Source organism: Myotis nattereri (assembly GCF_964212035.1).
Source record: "Myotis nattereri genome assembly, chromosome: 7".
NCBI classification, from domain to species: domain Eukaryota; kingdom Metazoa; phylum Chordata; class Mammalia; order Chiroptera; family Vespertilionidae; genus Myotis; species Myotis nattereri.
The window spans coordinates 19,184,293-19,206,166 of record NC_138082.1 but is presented as its reverse complement, the minus strand read 5'-3'; the positions used below and the strand labels follow the sequence as shown (position 1 = coordinate 19,206,166).

At 36.8% G+C, this 21,874-nt stretch overlaps 1 protein-coding gene across 2 annotated transcripts in view; it reads left to right on the top strand.

Annotated features, from left to right (window-relative positions):
• The window catches only part of BARD1 (BRCA1 associated RING domain 1), a gene marked incomplete at both ends in the record, with an annotated part of 62,007 nt that extends 43,707 nt beyond the window's left edge, over positions 1 to 18,300 (top strand). The window contains 4 exons of one of the 2 annotated variants that reach the window (XM_081096359.1): positions 3,632 to 3,764; positions 4,298 to 4,390; positions 16,556 to 16,653; positions 17,968 to 18,300. In XM_081096359.1, the coding sequence (XP_080952485.1) occupies positions 3,632 to 3,764; positions 4,298 to 4,390; positions 16,556 to 16,653; positions 17,968 to 18,300 (657 nt within the window). The remainder of the gene's footprint in view (positions 1 to 3,631; positions 3,765 to 4,297; positions 4,391 to 16,555; positions 16,654 to 17,967) is intronic. The other variant, XM_081096360.1, reaches the window with a different exon arrangement.
• Between the last annotated feature and the right edge of the window lie 3,574 nt (positions 18,301 to 21,874).

Genomic DNA, 21,874 nt, shown 5'->3' with positions numbered 1-21,874 from the left:
TTAGGTCAGTACTCATTCAGTCTCAGCATACTTAACAACTATAAATTGGCACTTATTTTATTCATTTGAACTTGAACTCTTATGGCAGGACATAGCATAACTAAGTTGTCATTTGCCAATGTTCCTTTTATGTAAAAGCTAGAGAAATGTTATTTTAAATGTGTCAAAAATAAAGCTGTCTTTATGAAATTCTTGGAGTCCGAGGATATTAATGCCGTTCAGAAAGAAGCAATGTGATTATCCTCCTCTCAACTCAACTATCCTATTACTATTGTGTTTTTCTTAAATGTAGATTTTCTTAAATCTGTACTTTCTGCGTGTCACATGGACATGGCCAGTGAATATCCTTATTTACTGTCTTAATGGTAGAAACTTGATAGTAATGGTAGATACCATACCAATGATAAGTTCTAAGTTGAAAGGGATTTTTCTTTATGCGCAATCTTAAAAGCTAAGTTCTGCGATCTTCCTTCCTCCAATCATACCAGACTCCCTGCACTCATTCTTTTCCTGCCACATGGGCTGCCTTGCAGTTTTTTGAATCCACTAAACATACCCCATTTTAGGTCCTTAGCACTAGCTCTTATCTCTGCCAGGAAAAATGTGGGACCAGAAATCCAAATGGCTCCTTACTCTTCAGATTGGACTCCATTGTAGTCTCACCAAAGAGATCTCCGCATTACAGTATATTAACTAGCACCCTGCCAGTGCTTCTTGCCCCTGACCTGACATTATTTATCATTTTGTTGGTTCCTCCCCCCCCCCCCCCCAGCCCAGTTAGAATATAAACTGTGTGAGGGCAGGCACTTGCTCTTTAGTTTACTTAGAACAGCGTCTGGCAGTTAGCAGTGCTCCCTTAAGTTCGTGTTGCCTGCATGAATGACTTCTGGAGGGTTGTTCATGATACACACTTGCCCCTGAAACAAGCACAAGTGCTTCATTGCTGAGTCTGAAATCCTTCAAATCAGTGATTTCTAAACTCTGCAAGCTGCATCAGGAAGCTTTATGAAGAAGAAGGGGTGATGAGTGGGTGGGGGTTGAGTTTCTCTACTTCCCATTTAGAAGTTTTATTAGTCTCAAGTAAAGGTTAATGGCTATTGAAAAGCATGTTTAAATTTGAGAAGCAGTCTTTAAGCTTAAAGACTTAGAAAGCTGCTTTTCAGGTTCATATTGTGACGTCTCTGCCCATGCTCCCTTTGAGCAAAATCTTTGTCCTTTTCCTTCTTTTCATAGTTTTTAAACCATATTTTTGATAAACTCATTACTTAAGAATAACTGATTTATCTAAGAAGACATTCCATATCCAACTATCCTTTAAATAAGAGTTTAATGCCAGTGTACATAGTATCTAATTGCTATAAAATCAGGATATTGAGCCCCTTGCGGTGTTTTGTTTTTTTTTTTAATATATTTTTATTGATTTCAGAGAAGAAGGGAGAGGGGGAGAGAGAGGGAAACATCAATGATGAGAGAGAATCATTAATTGGCTGCCTCCTGCACGCCCCACACTGGGGATTGAACCCACAACCCGGGCATGTGCCCTGACTGGGAATCAAACCCTGACCTCCTGGTTCATAGGTCAGTGCTCAACCACTGAGCCACACCGGCTGGGCTTGGAATGTTTTTTGAATGTCTTTTGAACCTCATGGTTCTCAGACCTCTGCTTATTCAAACCAAATGTCTCCTACCCTCTCCTCTCACCCCTGTCTCATATAGGCTTGTGGCTTTAGCAGCTGTTTGCTTTATGTTTTGTTTGTTTTTAATAGAATTTCTTAACTATGAGAAGTTATGGCCAGTTTCTTTTTTTAAAAAATTCAAATTTAAAAACTGTGATAGGAAAAGGCTTGACCCACGTTGGTGCTTTCCTTGGCTTGGTAGAAATAGTTGCATGTCCTATATTTGGAGATGATATCCTTTCACTCGTGTAGAGAATTGATTTAGCTGAAGCAAAGTTATATAAATTGGAAAGTAAAATGTTTCATTTAGAGCTATCCTATGGCACCTATTTGTATAATTGACAAGAATTATTGAAAAACTGTTCTTTTTAATATTACCATTGAATAGTAATTGAACAATGCATAGAGTACACTGAACTATTTTCATGTTAGGGAGTGTTTGCAGTATTTAGGGTAGACATGGTTGCAACATGTTATAGTTTAGTGAATAGGAAAGATACATGGGCAGAAATGTGGTGTAAATGTGTGTATGATGTACATGGCATGTCCAGTAAAAGTACCTTTGCACTCAGCTGGTGTGGTTCAGTGGTTGAGCTTCAACCCATGAATCAGGAAGTCACCATTTGATTCTGGGTCAGGGCACATGCCCGGTTTCAGGCTCGAACCCCCGGAGAGGGCATGCAGGAGGCAGTCTATCGATGATTCTCTCTCATTGTTGAGGTTTCTCTCTGTCTCCCTCTCCCTTCCTCTCTGAAATCAATAAAAATATATTTTAAAAAAGAATTATTGAGGTCTATTTATAGATGTAGCAACAATGTAGATGTAGTATTGTAGGGCATCAGCCTGGATGAATGATCTCTATGATAGGTGAAGTGCATGTATAAACACCAGCTTTCTCTAATCTAATTGCTGAATTGTGTTGGTGATCATACTGTCAGTGATTCACTCAAGTTCTTTGGAGCTTTGAGATGCCAGATGTCTAGTACACATATAGACTCACATGGAGGAAAACCCTTGGTGTTGTATTTGAAAACTGCACTACTGTTTTTTGCTTTACCCTGTAATACATTTGTGTTGGTTTATCTTTTGTTTTCTTCAGTGCTCAATCATTGCTTTTTTTTTTTTTTATCAGGTAGCTTTCAGCTAACTCTGATTCCAATTCCATTTATTAAATTTCGGTTGGCTACTATTGAATGCACTATCTATTGCATTACTTTTTTTTTTTTTTAAGCTTTCAATTCTTTTCCCTAATGTTATCCATTGGTAACTTCTCTTTATTTTTGTCTTTTTTAATCTCCTGTAATACAATTCTAAGTTTTTCTATGGCACTTCTTTCCTTTCCATGAGCTGCGTTGACTTACTACTCAGGTGAATCTGGCCAAACTTTTCTATTCTCTTGTCTATTGGCATGTTCTTGGTTTTGAAAAGTAACTGTTCCAGTGATAAAAATGTGTTTCTATCTTTGAGATCACTGCTGTTCTACATGTCTTAGTGTTTTTTTAATTTTATTTTTCACATAATCTAATTTTAAACTAAATAGACCAAGTTTGAGTTCAACTCTATTAGAATAAGTTAGTGGAGCAGAGACAGGGAATTGATCATTTTAAATGGGTATTTGCAGTTACTTAAAAAAAAAAAAAAAAAAAAGCTTATTGGTGACAGAATGAAGTTGTAAAACCCTAAAGAGATCCAATTTAGAATCAAGGAAACAAAATGCCCTGAGTGTAAAGAGCTATCCCAAGTAACTTTTTAAATGGGGAGGGGAGGAGGGCAGTTACTTCAATTAATTGAGCATTAAGGTTTTGAGTGATGAATGAATGGAAATTATTGGGAATTAGTAGATAGAGCAAGCTAAGTAATGAAATTCAAGCTTACATCAAGTGAAGGTCAGCTTATTATCTTTCTCTAGTCCTTAACTGTTTTTAACACTGTGGCATCTCTTTTTTTATTCACAGATGCATGCTGCTCAGCGTAGGGATGGACCTCTTGTGCTCATAGGCAGTGGGCTTTCTTCAGAACAACAGAAAATGCTCAGTGAGCTTGCAGCAATTCTTAAGGCTAAAAAATGTGCTGAGTTTGACAGTACAGGTGAGGATTCTTTATTCATTTTTGGTAGAAAAAATTTAAAATAGGTTAATCCTTTGTAGAACTCCATTGGGTTATCACTATATACTTTTCATCTTGTAATACATTTAAAATCTTCCTATAGTTATAAACTACTTATAGGCTTAATTTGGTGAGGAAATGTAAAGTTTAAAGCTTTGCTCTTAGTTTAGTACAGAACAATATATCAGAAAAGCAAACTTTTGAGTTTGCTAATGACAAATAAATTGTAGTGCATGTAATGCTTTAAATCCTCAGTTTTGATTTGAAAATAAAGGAAAAAATATGGTATATGCTAGTGTGACTTTTTTAAGATATTTGCTCTATGAAATGATTTTTCATGTTGGTGGCCCAACTACAGAATGATGATCAAAGAAGGCTTCTAAATATAAAAATTGTTTTTCAAGAAAATTCAGATAGAAGCATATAAAGTGTAGACTAGTTATAAAATGCAGACTGTTTAAATAATTATTTTGGTTTCTGTATCTGTTTCTCTTACTGCTTTTTTTGTGTTCTAGTGACTCATGTCATTATTTCTGGTGATACAGTTCAAAGTACCCTGAAATGTATGCTTGGGATTCTCAATGGATGCTGGATCCTGAACTTTGAATGTAAGTGTTAGAGTTGAGAGAATTACAAAGTGAATCAAGTAGACTAATTTCATTTTTCATAGTTCGCTGTTGCCAATAATTGTTTAAGGAACTTACCTCTGGTTAGTAATGCATTTTACAAAAGCTTGTCATATTTATGGTATCATTTTGATGTTCTTGGTAAATGTCCATAGATATGTTCTGGTTTCAAAGTATTTTTTTCTACAATACCAACTATTTTAATAATGCATAAATGGATTGTATAGTAGACTCTTTAAAAAATTTATTTTTATTGATTTCAGAGCGGAAGTGAGAGGGAATCAATGATGAGAAAGAATCATTGATCAACTGCCTCCTGCACGCCCCCCTACTGGGGATTGAGCCCACAGTCCAGGCATGTGCCCTTGACTGGAATCGAACTTGGGACCCTTCAGTCCGCAGGCCTGTGCTCTATCCACTGATCCAAACCGGCTAGGGCTGTATAGCAGACTTTTTAAGCCCAAGCAATCCATATTACTATTTTTTTAAAACTATATTTTAATTGATTTTTTACAGAGAGGAAGGGAGAGGGATAGAGAGTCAGAAATATCGATGAGAGAGAAGCATCGATCAGCTGCCTCCTGCACACCCCCTACTGGGGATGTGCCCACAACCAACGTACATGCCCTTGACCAGAATTGAACCTGGGACACTTCAGTCCCCAGGCCGACGCTTTATCCAGTGAGCCAAATCGGCTAGGGCTCTATATTACTATTAAGTGATCAATTCAACTTAATAAATGCATGTTTTAAATATACCGTTATGAAATAAAAGTACTCTATGATTTCTGAAAACTTATATGTAAACACTCTTTTGCCTTTCTCAGCTAATCTGGTATATTTTAGGAAGCTGCTGGGGAATTTAGGCTACCTTGTGTAACACCCAATTTGGGGCAAATCAACTATTATCTAGAACTCGCTGCAAATGTATCCCCATTACCCGCTGCTGGGAGCCGGTCCATGCTTGCTGTTTCAAGGGACCTGGCATATATGGCATACTGTTCTTAATATGTTTGCTCACCTTCTTGGCACTATGTGTTTTAACCAAGGTCTCTGAGAAAGGTTGTTTCCCCAGGTAGAGATTTTCCCCTGAAGTTAGGGAGGGAATAAAACCTCTTAACTAAGTGCCAGGCGGGTAATTAATCACTTTAACTACGAACAATCATGCTTAAGCTACATAATCTTTACTCCCTGGAATGGAGATAAGAAACGCCCTAACCTTTGGAATAGAGATTGATAGGATTGGAATCAACTGGTATAAATACAGATGTAACAACACAGAACGAAGAAGACAGAACTTAGAAGACAGAACCAAGAGAGACAGAAATTGGCACAGAACCTACACAGAACGTTCTCTAGAGACAGAAGAACTTCACTGGAGAGAACATGGCAAAAGATCCTGGACAGAAACTGGCCTCAGAACCTAGAGACAGAACCTAGCGAGAGAACATGGCAAAAGATCCTGGACTGAACCTGACTACAGAAATTGGCAAGAGAACCTGACTAGAACCTGGTGACTGAACCTGGCTGGAGAACCTGGACAGAACCTGGCTGGAGAACCTAGCGAGGGAACTTGGCTACAGAACCTGGCTGGAGAACCTGGCTGGAGAACCTAGCAAGACAAGATGGACACAGAACCTGGCTGGAGATCCTAACCAGAACTTCACTGGAGATCCTGACCAGAACTTGGCTAGAGATCCTGGCTAGGCTGCTGATCTACTGAACGCTGTCTCCGTGTCATTCCTTCTTCGCTGACTCCGTCCACACCTCTGGGGACCCCTGGACCCGCTGGGGTTGGATCCCAGCAACCCGCTTCTTGTTGGTAGTCAGATAACACCATCATCAGAGCTGCCTTTCACTTTCCCTACTTCTTGACTTGTTTGCTTTTCTTAACCTTGGATTCACTTAGGACTTGCAGACAAAAGAAAACTCACACAAGGTTATTTTCTACTCCTGAATAGCAAAAGTATCTATTTTGGTTACAGTGGCTAAAATAGGACAATAGATTGACCTTTTCTGTAGAAAAGAATAGTGGTGGTAAGGGGTTAAGGAGGAATCTTGTGATGATATAGTTAAGTATTTTGATCCTAGTGGTGGTTACCTTTCAAAGGCCACACAGGTAATTAAATTATAGATCTATAGACACACATATCAAACACACATGAGTGCATGTGTAACTGATGAGATCTGACTAAGCTGTGGATTGCATCAATGTCAACTTCTGACTTTGGATATTGTGCTATAGTTGTGTAAGATATTAACATTGGTCCCTGGAGGAAACTGCATGGGACTTCCTATAAATCTAATTATTTCACATTAAACATTTAAAGAAACAAAGAATAATAATATTTTTTTAATGAAACTTTCTTTTTAAGAAGCAAATAATGGATCAGAATTAGTTTTTAAAAACTTTGTTTTATGGCTCTGTGTTTTGAAGTTTTTATGGTTGGAATGCTTGATTTATTAAGATCTTTATTATATTATTAATTTAATCTATAGTTTGAAGTTGATTTGGTTTATAAAACTATTTCCTTTTAGCATTTTGTATTCATGTCCTTTTTATTTATTGATTTTTAGAGAGAGAAAGAGAGAGATGGATTTGTTGTGCCACTTACTTCATTTATTGGTTGATTCCTGTATGTGCCCTGACCAAGGATTGAAGCAGCAGTCTTGGCCTATTAGGACGAATCTCTAACCAACTGAGTTACCTGGTCAGGGTGGTGTTAATGTCCTTTTTAATGCAGCTACCACTTATCTTGTGATGCTGGTCTCCACTGATATGTTTCTGTCCAGCTAAGTGGATGTGACTGGCAATGACACCCCTCTGTCCTCATCATTCTGTTATTAATCTCTCCCAATCATGACCAGTTTAAAAAGTATGGTAAAAAATTGGACTAACCATTTACATAGGAAAAAAAAGTTTTCCTTTTTTGTCTCATTCCTATTTTTTTTGAAACTTATTTTCCCTTTCAAATTCATGGAAAGTCTTACTTGGCCTCAATGTTTAAAAAATTGATTTAAAATGGTTCCATGATTCTAGATGCTTTTGTACTGAATCTGTGTCAGAAATATTGCCAGTGGTTACAGGAAGGAATAGATTTTCATAATAATAAGGTGTCAGTAATAAAGAAGCCATGTGAAATTTTGAATGTTACGGCATTTACCACTTAACTTGAGTATATGGTTCTTGTGAATATGCTGAACTTGCATTTGATTACATATACAGGCTACATGATTCCTGTCTATAAAATCTGCCTTGTATAAGAAATGGAAGTTTTTGTCAATTGAATGGCTTGTCCGTGTCATTTTTATAGAATCACTGATGTACTCTAGCTGACTTAATAGGGTACTATTTGGTGATTCTCACAGTAGTGAATAACATATACTAATATCAGTGATTCTTTCAGTGTAAAGGATGGATGGAATCTCTTATTGAAGTGCATAACTCTATACTTTCTAATACAGAGTCCAAAGAGAAATAGCTCTAGGGCTTGAGACAATTACTTTAAATAGTCACTGGGTTTATAAAAAATAGGCAAGAACGCTCAAAATACCTTTTTTTCCTAATATATATTTCTTGCAGTTTCTATATTCTTAGTCTTAGGCATCCAGTTTGATTTAAAAAAAAGTTCAGAACTATTCAAAACTATCTGAAAACCATGTATATTAAACAAAGAAAATATGGAGCAGAGCTTTCAAAGTTAATTGTAAAGTTTTGTGACTCATTAAAACTAGATATTGCATTTGAGGTTATTCATTAGTTTGCTGGAGACAAAAATCTTTACTGGCTTAACTATGTAGAAACTTTAATATAATACAATCTACTTTAATGGGATTTTCCATAAACTACGGAGATTCAAGGGGAAACTAAATGTTCTCTGTAGATAATTGACTTATTTAACAAACTAAACAAATTAACAAAAAGAAAAACTGTTCAATTTATTGGAAGTTTTCTGTTTAAACATATTTTGTCTTTGTTGGTTAATAACCCTTATTTTTCTATGTTGTATATGGAGAGTGTGTTAGAATGTTTCACTTAATGGATTTAGCATGAGGATTCGGAAAATCAGCCATAATATTACTATTGCACCATTCTGTCTCATTATATGTATTTTACAGATATTTTATAGAAATGGGAGCTATAGACAGGAAAAGTTCCGTCTTCAAGATTAAATTTTTGGCTGAGATTCTATTTTATTCCTAGTTTTAGTACTAACCTCCTCATAGGCAACTTATAACCAGCTCTGTGTAAGGGTGAGTTTTGGGAGGGAGGTGACTAGAGTGAAACAATGGAAAATATATAAATGTCATTTCATTTATCCTTAGAGCAGTGGTTCTCAACCTAAGACCATCCTGCATATCAGATATTTACATTACGATTCATAACAGTAGCAACATTACAGTTATGAAGTAGCAACGAAAATAATTTTATGGTTGGGTTACAACATGAGGAACTATATTTAAAGGGCCAGAAGGTTGAGAACCACTGCCTTAGAGTATAAATAAGGTAGAACTGCATCCTAAAGATGTAAATGAGCCGTCAGTGAGAAAATATCTTTTGACCTGCCCTTTTAGTACACAGCTTTCAAAATTTCCTCTAGTCTAACCTTTAAAAAAAATGTTTTTTAATTCTGCCTCTTCATTTTTCATCATTGTGAAGGGGAGAGCAGATGGCTGTCATCTTTTCTTTAATCTCTCCCTCTTCCCCACTCTCATCTAAGTTTAAATATAATTGCTGCTGTAGAAGTTTTGAAAGTCCTCAGCACCTAAGGGAATTGCTGTGGGAATGTGCCAAACAGTTGACATTGGACTTGAGTCTGTGAGGTGCGGAAGGGCTAAATAGGGTGGTTTTTCCTTTTTGTTTTAAGTTGAGGAAGATGGAACCTAAAAAACATTATGTATTTTATTACAAACCTCGTAATCAGATTAACGTGCTTTTACTTTTCTACTGAAATTTGTCTCTTCAAATGAATATTGAGAATGCTGTTGAATTTTAAAAATAAATGTAGTTACTTTTTATTCAAACTTCGTTAATTATCAAAAAATGAATATACTAAAGCGTTTATATCAACTAAGATTGATTAGGCAACTTCATGCTTACAGAAATTCTTTACCAAAAATTCTCTAAGAATAAAAATAAACAAACATCCTTTGGTGTAACAATTTCCCTCTGAGAATTTACCCTTTTCAAGTAATGAAGATAAAAAACAAAAAGCAAAACTATTTGTGTTATTATTTCTAACTAGAGGCCCGGTGCATGAAATTCCTGCACGGTGGAGAGTTGGGGGGGAAGGGTGTCCCTCAGCCTGGCCTACACTCTCGCAATCCGGGATTGCTGGCTCCTAATGGCTTGCCTGCCTGCCTGCATGATCACCCCTAACCACTCTTCTGCCTGCCTGATTGCTCCTAACTACTCGCCTGCCTGCCTGCCTGCCTGATCGCCCCTAACCACCTCTGCCTGCCTGCCTGATCACCCCTAAACACTCGCCTGCCTGCCTGATCGCCCCTAACCACCTCTGCCTCAGCCCCCGCTGCAAGGCTTCATCCATAATGACTTCTGGAAAGTCATTCGGCTGTCCAGTCTAATTAGCATATTATGCTTTTATTATTATAGATAGCAAGAAGTAGGGGGAATAGCTTAAATATGAGATAAGAAAATTCTGGAAGACAGCAATATTCTCTGAAAAGAATTATATCTTTATATGTTATTAACACTGGAGCATGATAAACAGGATTGTTTCAGTTTTAAAATGTATAGGACAATTAATGTCTCTATTTTCAACAATATATAAATGTGTGAATGCATACAGCAAAGAAATAAAAGAAAACAGTAGTAGGTTAGTAGGTAGGTACCTGTTTGTTTATAACCATTTTAAAAACTGTGTGTCTGTTAAGCAGAATTCAGGTTCTCTGGAAAGAAATTCTACTTCTCAAGTTGCAATAATAGTATCTTCTGTACAGTTTTTCCAAAGAGTAATTGGATAGGTAAGGGCTTAGTCTCAGTCAGGGAGATGATAACCTGTGTGTGTACACTTCTCCACTCTGACCCACCAGATCTTTTATACCTGTTAGGCAGACCTAGCAAATACATTTTCATATGGTGATTGTTCTAATCAAAATAGATATTCTTTTTTTTTTAAGTTATTTTATTGTTTAAAGTATTACAAATAGTAGTACATATGTCTCCTTTTTTTCCCATTGACCTTCCCCCGGCCTCCTCTCCCCTTCCCTCCCCACCACTGCCCCCGCCCCAGTGTCTTGCATCCATTGGTTATGTTTATATGCATGCATACAAGTCCTTTGGTTGATCTCTTACCTCCCCCCCAACCCTCCCCTGAAAGGAAACAGATATTCTTACATAAATATTTGAACTTTAAATATATGGCTGAAAAAGAACACCAACTATGAATTTTTAAATTATTTAATTAAGAAAAATTTTGGACATTTGCCTCCCACTTGGTTTAATCACATCTATAAAGAGAAGAATTATTTTGATATTATTACTCATAAAGTTTTAGAGTTGCTATTTAAAATGTTGCCTATGAAAATTTTATAATGCAGTTAATATGTTATGAAGGAATTAGACCTGTTTTCTTAATATGCATTAAGTAAAATAAATATAGCATGCTATCATATGAGGAAATATGTTTTTATATGTAAATATGTTTATAATTAGATAACTGGCTTAAAAGTATCCAGAAATAACTAGCTGTTAAATAATATTTATCTGGAATCACAAAAATCTAATGATTGGTGACAGTGTTTTCTGTGATATTCCAAATCTAGAGGTTTATGCTGGCACGGGTGGAGCATTTAGCTTTTATTTTACTTTTTTTTAAACTTTATTTAATTGTTCTTTTTCTCTTTACTGTGGATTGTAATAATTTCTTTTTATATTTTCTTTTTCTTGTCCCCGTTTTTTTCAAAAATTGCTGTATGTATAAGTTGTTGCTTTTCCATTTTTTTGTCATTGGTTTAAAAAGTTTCCTCTTGTGAATTTCTTTTTTATCAAGTTTAGTGATGATATAGCCTAGTTTACGAAAAGGACTAATAGAAAACCATTTAAAAAATGAATTCTTTTGTTTTTACAATGTATTATTTTTCTAATAGAATCAGAAGGGAAATTCTTCAAAAAATGTATTAATATGCTTTTGTCTTGAGTTACGTAAGTGCCTATTTTGGACCTCATGACATATATATTTTTTAATTTTAATTGATTTTAAAGAGGAAAGGAGAGGGAGAGAGATAAAAACATCAATGATGTGAGAGAATCATTGATTGACTGCCTCCTGTACGCCCCAGCCCCAGACATGCGCCTTGACTGGGAATGGAACCATGGCCTCCTGGTTCATAGGTTGATGCTCAACCACTGAGTGACACTGGCTGGGCTGTAATGACATATTTATTAGGACTTTTGCTTTTGACAGAGTGATATTTGATTCTATTTTAATTGTTTTTAGAACATTTGGTGTTAACTAAAAGTGATACTTAATTCTGAGTTTCAATGCTACTAGTATTTCAGTTACAAATCTAGATGTTTATAATGGCATGTGTAGAGCATTTAGCGTTCATTTTACTTTTTACAGTAGCTCCAGAACAATTCTTTAAAATATAGATTTATTTATAGTTCTAGCTTTTGAAGAGACTAGGGCAAATTCTGGGGCCTTCCATAGAGGGGTATTTCCCCCATTGGACATTTAGCAGATACTCATATTGAAGCATTATTCTGTCTTAATTGTATTCTGTAAACATGGGTGTGTAGCAGTGCATACAGGAATCCCCTATTTCGTACCCCCTTCCATTTGTATGATTCTTTTTTCCTTCTAAAATGATGAAAATAAGCTTAGTATAGATCCATGGGTATCACTACTGGTTCATACAGCTAAAATAAAAATAAACACCTACTTTTATGAAGTAGGAGGTAAGAGTGGCTACTAGAGATTTAGAATAAAGGAATACCTTTCTGTATAGTACAAGTTTCTTTTTTTGAAAAAAAAAAAAATGTAGCCTGGAATTTATAAGCTGCTTTAGTATGCACAGATTCCCAGCGTTGCTAAGGTGGCCAGAGCTTCATTAGTGACTGTGAATTAATAACTGAGTTAAGCAATACTTTGGGAATTGGGCTGCTTACCTATAAATAAAAACTGTAATACGATCAGGGCCAAAGGAAAACTTACCTGAAATGGTAGGCATGATCAGGAGTACACCTAAGCTAAAAGATTCTCTTTGTTTTAATAAGATAAGAACTTCATTCCTGCATTTCTGCAAAATGATAGCTTCAGTCAAAATCTTAAAATATGGAAACATGTAAAACATTAAAAAAAAAGATATAAAACATATCTTTTGTCCAGCTGGTGAGACTCAGTGGTTGATCGTCAACCTGTGAGCCAGGAGGTCACAGTTCGATTCCCTTCCGGGCACATGCCCAGGTTGTGGGCTCAACCCCTAGTGCAGGGCATGCAGGAGGCAGCTGATCAGTGATTCTTTCTCATTATTGATGTTTCCGTCTCTCCCTCTCCTTTCCTCTCTGAAATCAATATATTTTTAAAAAATAAAACATACCTTTTTTTTTTCTTTTTACTTTTTATTCCTCTCCCCCTCCCCGCCCTCCGCCCCGCCCAATCAAAAAGCATATCTTTTATAGGGAGAGTGGCCTGACACATTTTAAAGTATATATATATCATTTTGGCATATACAGAAATCTGTATTTGCATAAATAACATAGCTTATCCATGTTAAGTCATTTCGGTTTGGAAATTATTAGTGAGAAAGCTAACAGTTTGTCTTGCATATGCTTTTTTCTTCAAAAGAGAATAAGTTTATCTTTGTGCTAAACTATTTTAGTGGCATATGATGGAATAATATGGACTTTATTAAGTACATATTACAACTATAAAATATATTGGTTAAATTTTAAAAAGTATTTTTAAATTGCTGAACAATGGCCTATTTTAAAATTTTGATGTATGTTACAGTATATATCATACTTTCAGTGAGTTTATGACTAGGAATGTTGGGAAAGTTCTGATATTTTGTTTAACATGGAAAACATGGAAAGTAGACTTAAGAATTCCTGTTGGAAATTAACTTTTTAAAAAAATATATATTTTATTGATTTTTTACAGAGAGGAAGGGAGAGGGATAGTTAGAAACATCCATGAGAGAGAATCATGGATCAGCTGCCTTCTGCACACCACCCTACTGAGGATGTGCCCGCAACCAAGGTACATGCCCTTGACCAGAATCGAACCTGGGACCCTTCAGTCCGCAGGCTGACGCTCTGTCCACTGAGCCAAACCAGTTAGGGCTGGAAATTAACTTTTATTGGTAAACAAAACCTTAAAACTTCTGTTATTTAGGCTTATTCATTAGGTAATGCTTTGGCTGGGATATGCTTCCATTTCCTCTTTGATGTTAATGTATCACCATTGAAATTGCTAAAAGTTTATTTTAAAGTTTTTCATTCTTGTTTTTCTACTTGTTTAGTTATTCAGTACAGTTAATCTCAAAACAGGTTCACTAGAAAGTTGATATAAATGTGTAATTATCGTAAATGTCTACTGTGCAGTACATCTTCCTTCTGAAACTCCTAGGATACAAATTAGAGTGGCAACTTTGGCAGTAGGTAGATTAAATAAACCCATTGAAGAAGACAAAGCCAAATGCATTGTTCCCCCCACACCTCCTTCCCCAAGGTAGTCAACAGTTTATGCCATTTCATAAACTCTTTGGCTAATCTCTTACAAATAAGGATCCTCCTATTATTCATTTAATAACCGGTTTTGTAAGAGAGGCACAATACAGTAAATCTGAGGAGAGAATGCCTGGCATTTCCTAAGATGCTTTAAAAGAAAAATAATAAAGATTAAAGAAGAAACATTTTTAAATTAATCTAGGAATTGGAGGCTATGTGAGTGCTCATCTTAGTTGTGTCACAGGGAAAGCTGCTTCCGTCTCTTAGGACTTAAGTCTCCTTATCTATGAAAGGAAGAGCCTGATTAGATGCAGCGTCAGGCCAAAGCAGATACAATTTATGTGGTTGTGTCCAGCATTCCCATTTAAGTTTTGTGCCTTTGATATGATGTGTATTTTCCCATTCACTGCTGTCTCCACAACTTCCTGCTAATTAACACCAGGCTCCTCACAGCTGTTTGGAATCTGATTGGCCCTTGTAGACATTATAGTTAACAACCCTTGGACTAGATGTCACTCCCAGCTTTTAAGAAATTCTTGATGTTTCTTATGCTATGACAGCAGTTCTAACAGAGCACTTTGTCAGCATTCAAACATGTCGTTTCTTAGTCTTCAGGAGGTGGGGCGGAGCACACTATATTTTTCTTTAGTTGGAGCTTCATTAGGTAGCCTAGAGAGTTGGCACATTGTTCCTTAGAATAAGAGAATATCAGAGGGATGTATTCATTCAGCTCAGTAAATGTGTATTTTTCTGCCTTACTTTATAGAATTTACTGAATAACTGCCATAAAGCTGAAAGGTTTATGACTTGAAGCATATTAACACTCTAAGGCACTAGCATCTTCCTGTGGAGGTTCCATGCTTCCCTGATGGTGTCTGCCATCTCATTCTCTTGATGCCAGCTTATCTCATTCTAGTCTAGTATCTATTAAGGCTACATTCTGTTGAGTGACTAATGTCAGCACATTACCAGCATTGATAGATACTATTTTAAATGCTTTTTGACAGTAAATAAAGCCATAATGAATAAGCAACAAGTATAGTCATGGCCCATTTATTTATTTCTGTAATTAGACATTAGCCATCCACTTGTTACAGTAGATATATAGGAGTATTCAGGGTTAAGTCCTTGGCTTTATAGGTTGGTATATTCATTTATCTAAAGATTCTGTTATGAATGCTCTGCAAATATCATTAAGAAAGGAGATTTAGAAATGGGGCTCTGTGCTTGATAAAAAGTTGAAGTAATAGTTTACATGTAAAATAATGAGTGTGATGTAAGTCAGTGATATAGCTAGATTGCTAATGTTTTGGGGGTTTGGTGTTAAATATGGAAATAGTATATGATGTAATGCGAACACACCAGCAATGTTTATGGGATACTACTTTGACCTAGTCAGACATTTTGAGACTCATTTTCAATACACAGTAAAGTTACTATCTTAATACTAGATTCATTAGAAAATGTTTTTTACTCATTGAGTGTTAAAAATTATATTTGTAAAATGTAAGTTTTACTATATGCAAAAACAACAATTTCTATGGAACCATGATATTTATGATAAATTAGAAGAATAAGATTTAGACATTCAGTGTAGCAAACGTGGCTAAATAGGATTCTTTTATTAAAAACATTGAGGGAAAGTGATACCAAAACACAGGCAAAACTAACAAATTAAGAATCACAAGATAGGGGATTATAGATTGGCCAAGGTTTAGTGTTGCATTTGAATATGCATGAATAGCCCCAAGTCTAGAAAATATTTAGCCTCTTGACAAAGCTCTGCTTTTGGAGAGACAGAGTAGGAGTATTGAATTGTTCAGTCTTCTGACTTTTATTATTGAGCAGCATCTTGGAACATCTCAATTGACATGCTCTAAGGCAGTGTCTCTCACCAAGTCATCTCTAGAGGGTGACTTTAGTGTGTACCTGTTGGATCCCAAACACGTTGCAGGCTCTGCTTGTTGTTGATTGTAACAAGCACTGTGGAGCCTGTAGTGTGGCCCTCTGAGCCAGGTGCCGTGGACCAGAGCACTTTTGCTCATAGTCCAACAGGAGATGAGACGTCATTGGGAGAATGAGTATGCGGATGATAGCATTCAAGTTCAGATTGCTGTGGGCTGAACTAAACTTTTTATTCACCTTCACTTTGATAACTTAGAGTTTTATTTGTGTGTGAAGTAATGTATTGATTTTGGTTTTTCAGAAAGGAAACAAATTTGTTAGTGTCAGTATGACTTCATTGCTCAGTCCTCTGAAGGAAAGATTTGTATTTTCTTAATATGGAAAGTCCATTTTATTATACTTGTTTTGGCATAAGTAAAGTTTCTGTTTTTATTTTTAAATAATACTTAACCATGAAGAAGAAGAATCGCTTAGGTAAATTGCTTACTTTGAATGAGAAAGAAGCCATCCGCACTTGATAATTTATTTCTCATCCTTGTTTTTTGTCAGGGGTGAAGGCATGTCTACAAAGCAAACAATGCGAACAGGAAGAGAAATATGAGATTCCTCAAGGACCACAGAGAAGCAGGCTCAACCGAGAACAGCTGGTATTTTCCTTTTGCTACTACTTTCATTGTTCTTATATCTGAATATTATTATCGCTATCACATCAGGAAAAACTTCTCCTGCCCTTTCAACAAGTCCAGGTGACTGATTAAAATTTTAATTGTACTTATTTCAAGCCCTTGATTCTAGGAGATGATCACGAAGAGCAGTAAAACCCAGAAGGTAATAATTTCACACTGTTAATGGGTTTTTGGCATCTTGAACATTGCCATAAACCTTTCAGAATCTGAGGCGAAGTCGCAGATACAGGAAGGAACTTGAAAGAAGACTTACAGCTGCTGCTCGGATTTAGTTACCATATGTCTTTATTGCCATATATTGCAGTTTTAATGGATAATGTTCCATTATCCTGTTGATGTATACATTAGAAATGATGAAGAAGAAAAATTTTCATACAAGGGATTCTGAAACTTCCCCCCCCCCCCCCCCCCCCCACAAAACACAAAGAAGTGTGTTTCATAGCTAATTGGATCCTTGCCCATGGCTTCATAATGTATTGTGCTCCATGCAATACATCACTAAACCCTGCAGCCACAGTCCTGAGCAGCTGCCCTAGAGCCTTAGGCTGTTAATATATAGGGCCTCAATATAGATGGGCAGAATTATAAAAGTTCGTGGAAAAGATGGTATCCTTATAATTTAACTTGAGCCCGTATCCCTGAAGCATATTTCAGATACCCAGGAATCCTTGGGCTTTTAAGTCCCACCAAATAGGAATTAATTTTCTGATAAAAGAAATTTGATGAACAGTTTTTGTTTACTTTTTTGTGTGGTTTGTTTTATACAAAACACATCTAAAATCTGATGAGAGTCAAAAGTACCTGAGATGGTGACTGAGTCTTAGGGAAAAAAAGTATAACTAGGAAACCTATAAATGCATAAGTCTTTTTATTATGACCCAGAGAGTTCACTTGAAATACACCACATCCCAGCACCTCCTTAAGTAACTGCTTAACTGCTCCTGACTGTATTTTTAATTCCCTCATTTATATGCAGTGTTTTAAAATATTTTGATCTGCTTTTAACAAGCTTTTTTCTTTTAAATACATATATATTTTTTAATTGATTTCAGAGAGGAATGGAGAGGGAGGAAGAGAGAGGGAAACATTAATGATGAGAGAGAATCATTGATCAGCTGCACCCTGCATGCTCCCTACTGGGGATTGAGCCCCCAACCCAGGCATGTGCCTTTGACCAGAATTGAACCCAGGACCCTTCAGTCCACAGGCCAATGCTCTATCCACTCACTGAGCCAAATCAGCTAGGGGACAAGCTTTTTTCTTTTGTTATTTCAGTTGCCAAAGCTGTTTGATGGATGCTACTTCTATTTTGAGGGAGTCTTCAGACACCATCCCAAGGACAACCTGATTAAGCTCGTCACTGCCGCTGGGGGCCAGATCCTCAGGAGGAAGCCCAAGCCGGACAGTGATGTGACTCAGACCATCAACACGGTCGCCTACCACGCCAAACCCGATTCCGACCAGCGCTTCTGCACGCAGTACATCCTCTACGAGGATGTGTCCTGTCACCGCGCAGAGCGGGTTCGTCAGGGCAAAGTCTGGATGGCTCCCTCCAGCTGGTTTATAGATTGTGTGATCTCCTTTGAGTTGCTCCCTCTTGACAGCTGAGTACTACGCCACAGGCACACGTCAGATTGAATGTAGACAGTGTGAGGACCTAGCCATTTCACTGTCTTGATCATTCTCATTTTTATAAATAGGTAGACTGATTCATATTTTTTCCCTTGAATTAAAAAACAATCTTATGCCAGATTAGGAATGTATTCTGTGCTTACCATTTAGATGCTGAGATTGCATTGAAGGATTTTCTTTTTAAAACTGATATATGTTTTGATTCATCATGTCTTTGTACTCAAATTGTCAGCTATCAAAGATTAATGAGAGAGTATCAGAACTATTGCTTGATATAACAAGTGGTGTCAGTAATATCTCAGTCTTTTAATGTTTTTTTGATGAAATAATCTATTCCTGCCATCAGCAGAAATTGTCATTCGTTAGTAAACAAAACATTGTCAGATAATTTATTGTTATGAAAATAGAGTACCTGGTTTACATGTGTTCCGATAGGTGTTAACTTTTTCTCCTCTCTTCAGTTGTATTCATTTTACATTGTTTCTTATAACTTAGTTTCTTATAATTTTCTTGGATGTCTGTTGCTACTTTTTTATCTTGCCTCTTTATCAGGAAATCATGATTTGAACCTTAACGTTAACTGTTCTTTGAAGATGAAAATCGGCATTGGCTCATGGCACATATTTTTATTGTATGCACTTGCTTATTGTTGCTGCTATATTTATCTCTATGAATACATACTTCAAGCATTTTCTCCAACATATTTTAGTATCAGTATTTCTTAGAATGTGTCACCAGACTAGCAAATTGTCAATCAAATGGTAGACCTTGCTATCTATTGCTAAAATAATTTTTTAAAGGTCTTAATTTCTTCCTTCATAAGGTTTTTTGTTATTGTTCCTTTTCTTCTTTCTTCCCTCCTTTCTTCCTTTTCTTTCCTTTCCTTCCTCCCTTCCTTCCTTCCTCCCTCCCTCCCTCCCTCCCTCCCTCCCTCCCTTCCTTCCTTCCTTTTTCTTTTTCTACTACTACTACTACTTTTTAAATTTTTAAGTTGCTGTGGAGGCAGAAGTTGGGGATTACTTTATTTAGAACAGATTTTATCCAGATGACACAAAAGGCCATAACAGTAAGTCTAGAGGTAGGAATGGGAAGAACTTACTCATAATAGCAAAATAGTCAAGGCTACGAGTAGTGGACAGGAGGCCACCTGAGAATGGGGAGACCTGGGAGGTTACTCCAGTCTGAGTGTTCTCGTTTGTGGATCTGCAAGGTACATTAGGTCATTTAAAAACATGTTTTAAGAAGTCTTCCTAGAAATTAAATGTTCTTAAAACTCTAAGGACATGGAAGGAAGATACTGTGACACCTGTCAGCTTGGTCACTCCTGAGCCAAAGAGACAGTTGGATGACCACTGGACTAGAATACTGAGAGCCTGAAGTTAATGGACATTTTAAGATTCATTTATTTTAAAGTTGAAGATTCTGCTGATTATTCAAAATAAATTTTACTTTAGTTTCTTCTTAGACATATTACTTTTCGATATCAAGAAATATGTGAATGTAGTAATGTACTGCTAACCCTGACCTTCAAGGGTGAATTAGCTCTGAAACTCCAACCAGTAATGTGTTTGTCCTGCATTTCCTTCTAATGGAGAATGATGAATACCACAGCACCAAACAAAGCTGAGGGTTAGATAATGTCTGGATAGAAGAATTTAAGATGCTTTGGGATTTGGGTTGTCATTTTTTATTTATAACTGACTTTTCATCATTTTCTATTAGCTCATTGGTCACATTCCTGGACAGGTGTGTGTCTGTTCCTCTGATCTGAATCCCTGTTTGTAAAAACCCCTTTGGGGATGTTGCTCACTTTCCTTTATTCCTTTTCTTGGTCTGTCCTCCTCACTCTTTGTCGTGTTTTGTCCCCCACTATTCAGCAGTTTTATTTTTGCTTTCTTTAAATACTTATTTTGATGGCAGTGGATTGATGTCAAACTCTTGAAACTTGTACTTTCTGCATAGATATACTTGTAATTATTTTCATTTCCAATCATAGATTCAAGCATCCTTTTATTTACCTTAAATCATTAAAGTTATTTATGTTTCTGTATCTTCTTAGAGGTGGTTTATTCTGCTCCTGGAGAATGAGACTCAGTAAGACTTGTGAGGAAATCTTTCAGCTAATAAACACTTATCTTTTGAAACACTAATGCTTTTTAATTGACACCCGGAAGTTTCTATAAGAATGGCTCTGTGAGAGAAGTGGGGAAGGCACTACACTATTCACCTTTGACTTTTCTCCCCACCTGTGAGTGAAGTTTCCCCGTCAGTAGCCATCCTGCCCATTCAGCTATGATTTTGTTTGGAGGCACTTACTTTGGATACCAAGACTGCTTAGAAACCCACCTTAGGAAGGACGGGCCAGACTTCCATCGGCATGTGTCACAAGCCTGGGTTGCGGGCTCAGTCACCTCAGCCCCTCTGCTCTATGACCTTGGGATAACCTTACTTTACATATTTCTAAAAAAAATAAAATAAAAGGAGGCTGATCTTTTCTACTTTTAATCCATAATTTCTGAGACTCGTGGAAATCATTCCTATTTGCTTCATGGCTAAAATATTACTAAAATATTTTGCCATCAATGAAATATAAAGGTCTTTTCCTGAATTGTACCAATGTGGCTATCTTCAAGTTTCTAAATAACTGCTTACAGAAGTATTACATAATTACTTTAGAAAATTTGCAAAGTACAGAAACACAAGGAAGAAAATAATTTCCACATTCAGGAATCATAAAGTGACTAATTGTTTTGTTTGGCTTTCATAGTGTTAAAATTTTTCATTGAATGTTATTGAAAGGGCACGTGTACTTCAGTTCCCTGCAGTCCCCACTACTCCTTACTGTCTGTCCGCTTCCATTTTATTTATTTACTTGGCCTTGGAAATATTGTCAACCCACACCCAAAATAACTATTAACATTCTTATATTTTTTTTTAAATTTAAGCATACACACACAGCTTTTATAACTAAGGCATAAACCTTGAATATACTTTCACTCCATATTTTCCCATGTAATTAATATTCTTGTCCATAATTTTCAATAGTTGCATCCTATCTATCAACAACATATGTTATAGTTTATTTAACCATATCCCTGCTGTTGAATATTTGGATTATTTCTATTCTAGGTAAAGCTATATAAACGTACTTATAATCCTATATAATAAAACCCTAATACGCAAATCAACCGAATGGTGGAACGACTGGCAGAATGACCGGTTGCTATGATGCGCACTGACCACCAGAGGGCAGATGCTCAATGCAGGAGCTGCCCTGTGGTGGTCAGTGTGCTACCACAGGGGGAGCACATCTCAGCCAGAAGCCGGGCTCACTGCTGGCGAGCACAGGGGTGGTGGTGGTGGCAGGAGCCTCTCCCACCTCCGCGGCAGCGCTAAGGAACAGCAAGCTGAGCAGTAAGGAGCAGCGAGCGGGCAGGTGGTAAGGAGTGAGGGGTCCCGGACTATGAGAGGGATCCTGGACTGCGAGAGGGGTATCTGACTGCCAGTTTTGGCCTGATCCCCCCTCAGCGGACATCCCCCATGGGGTCCC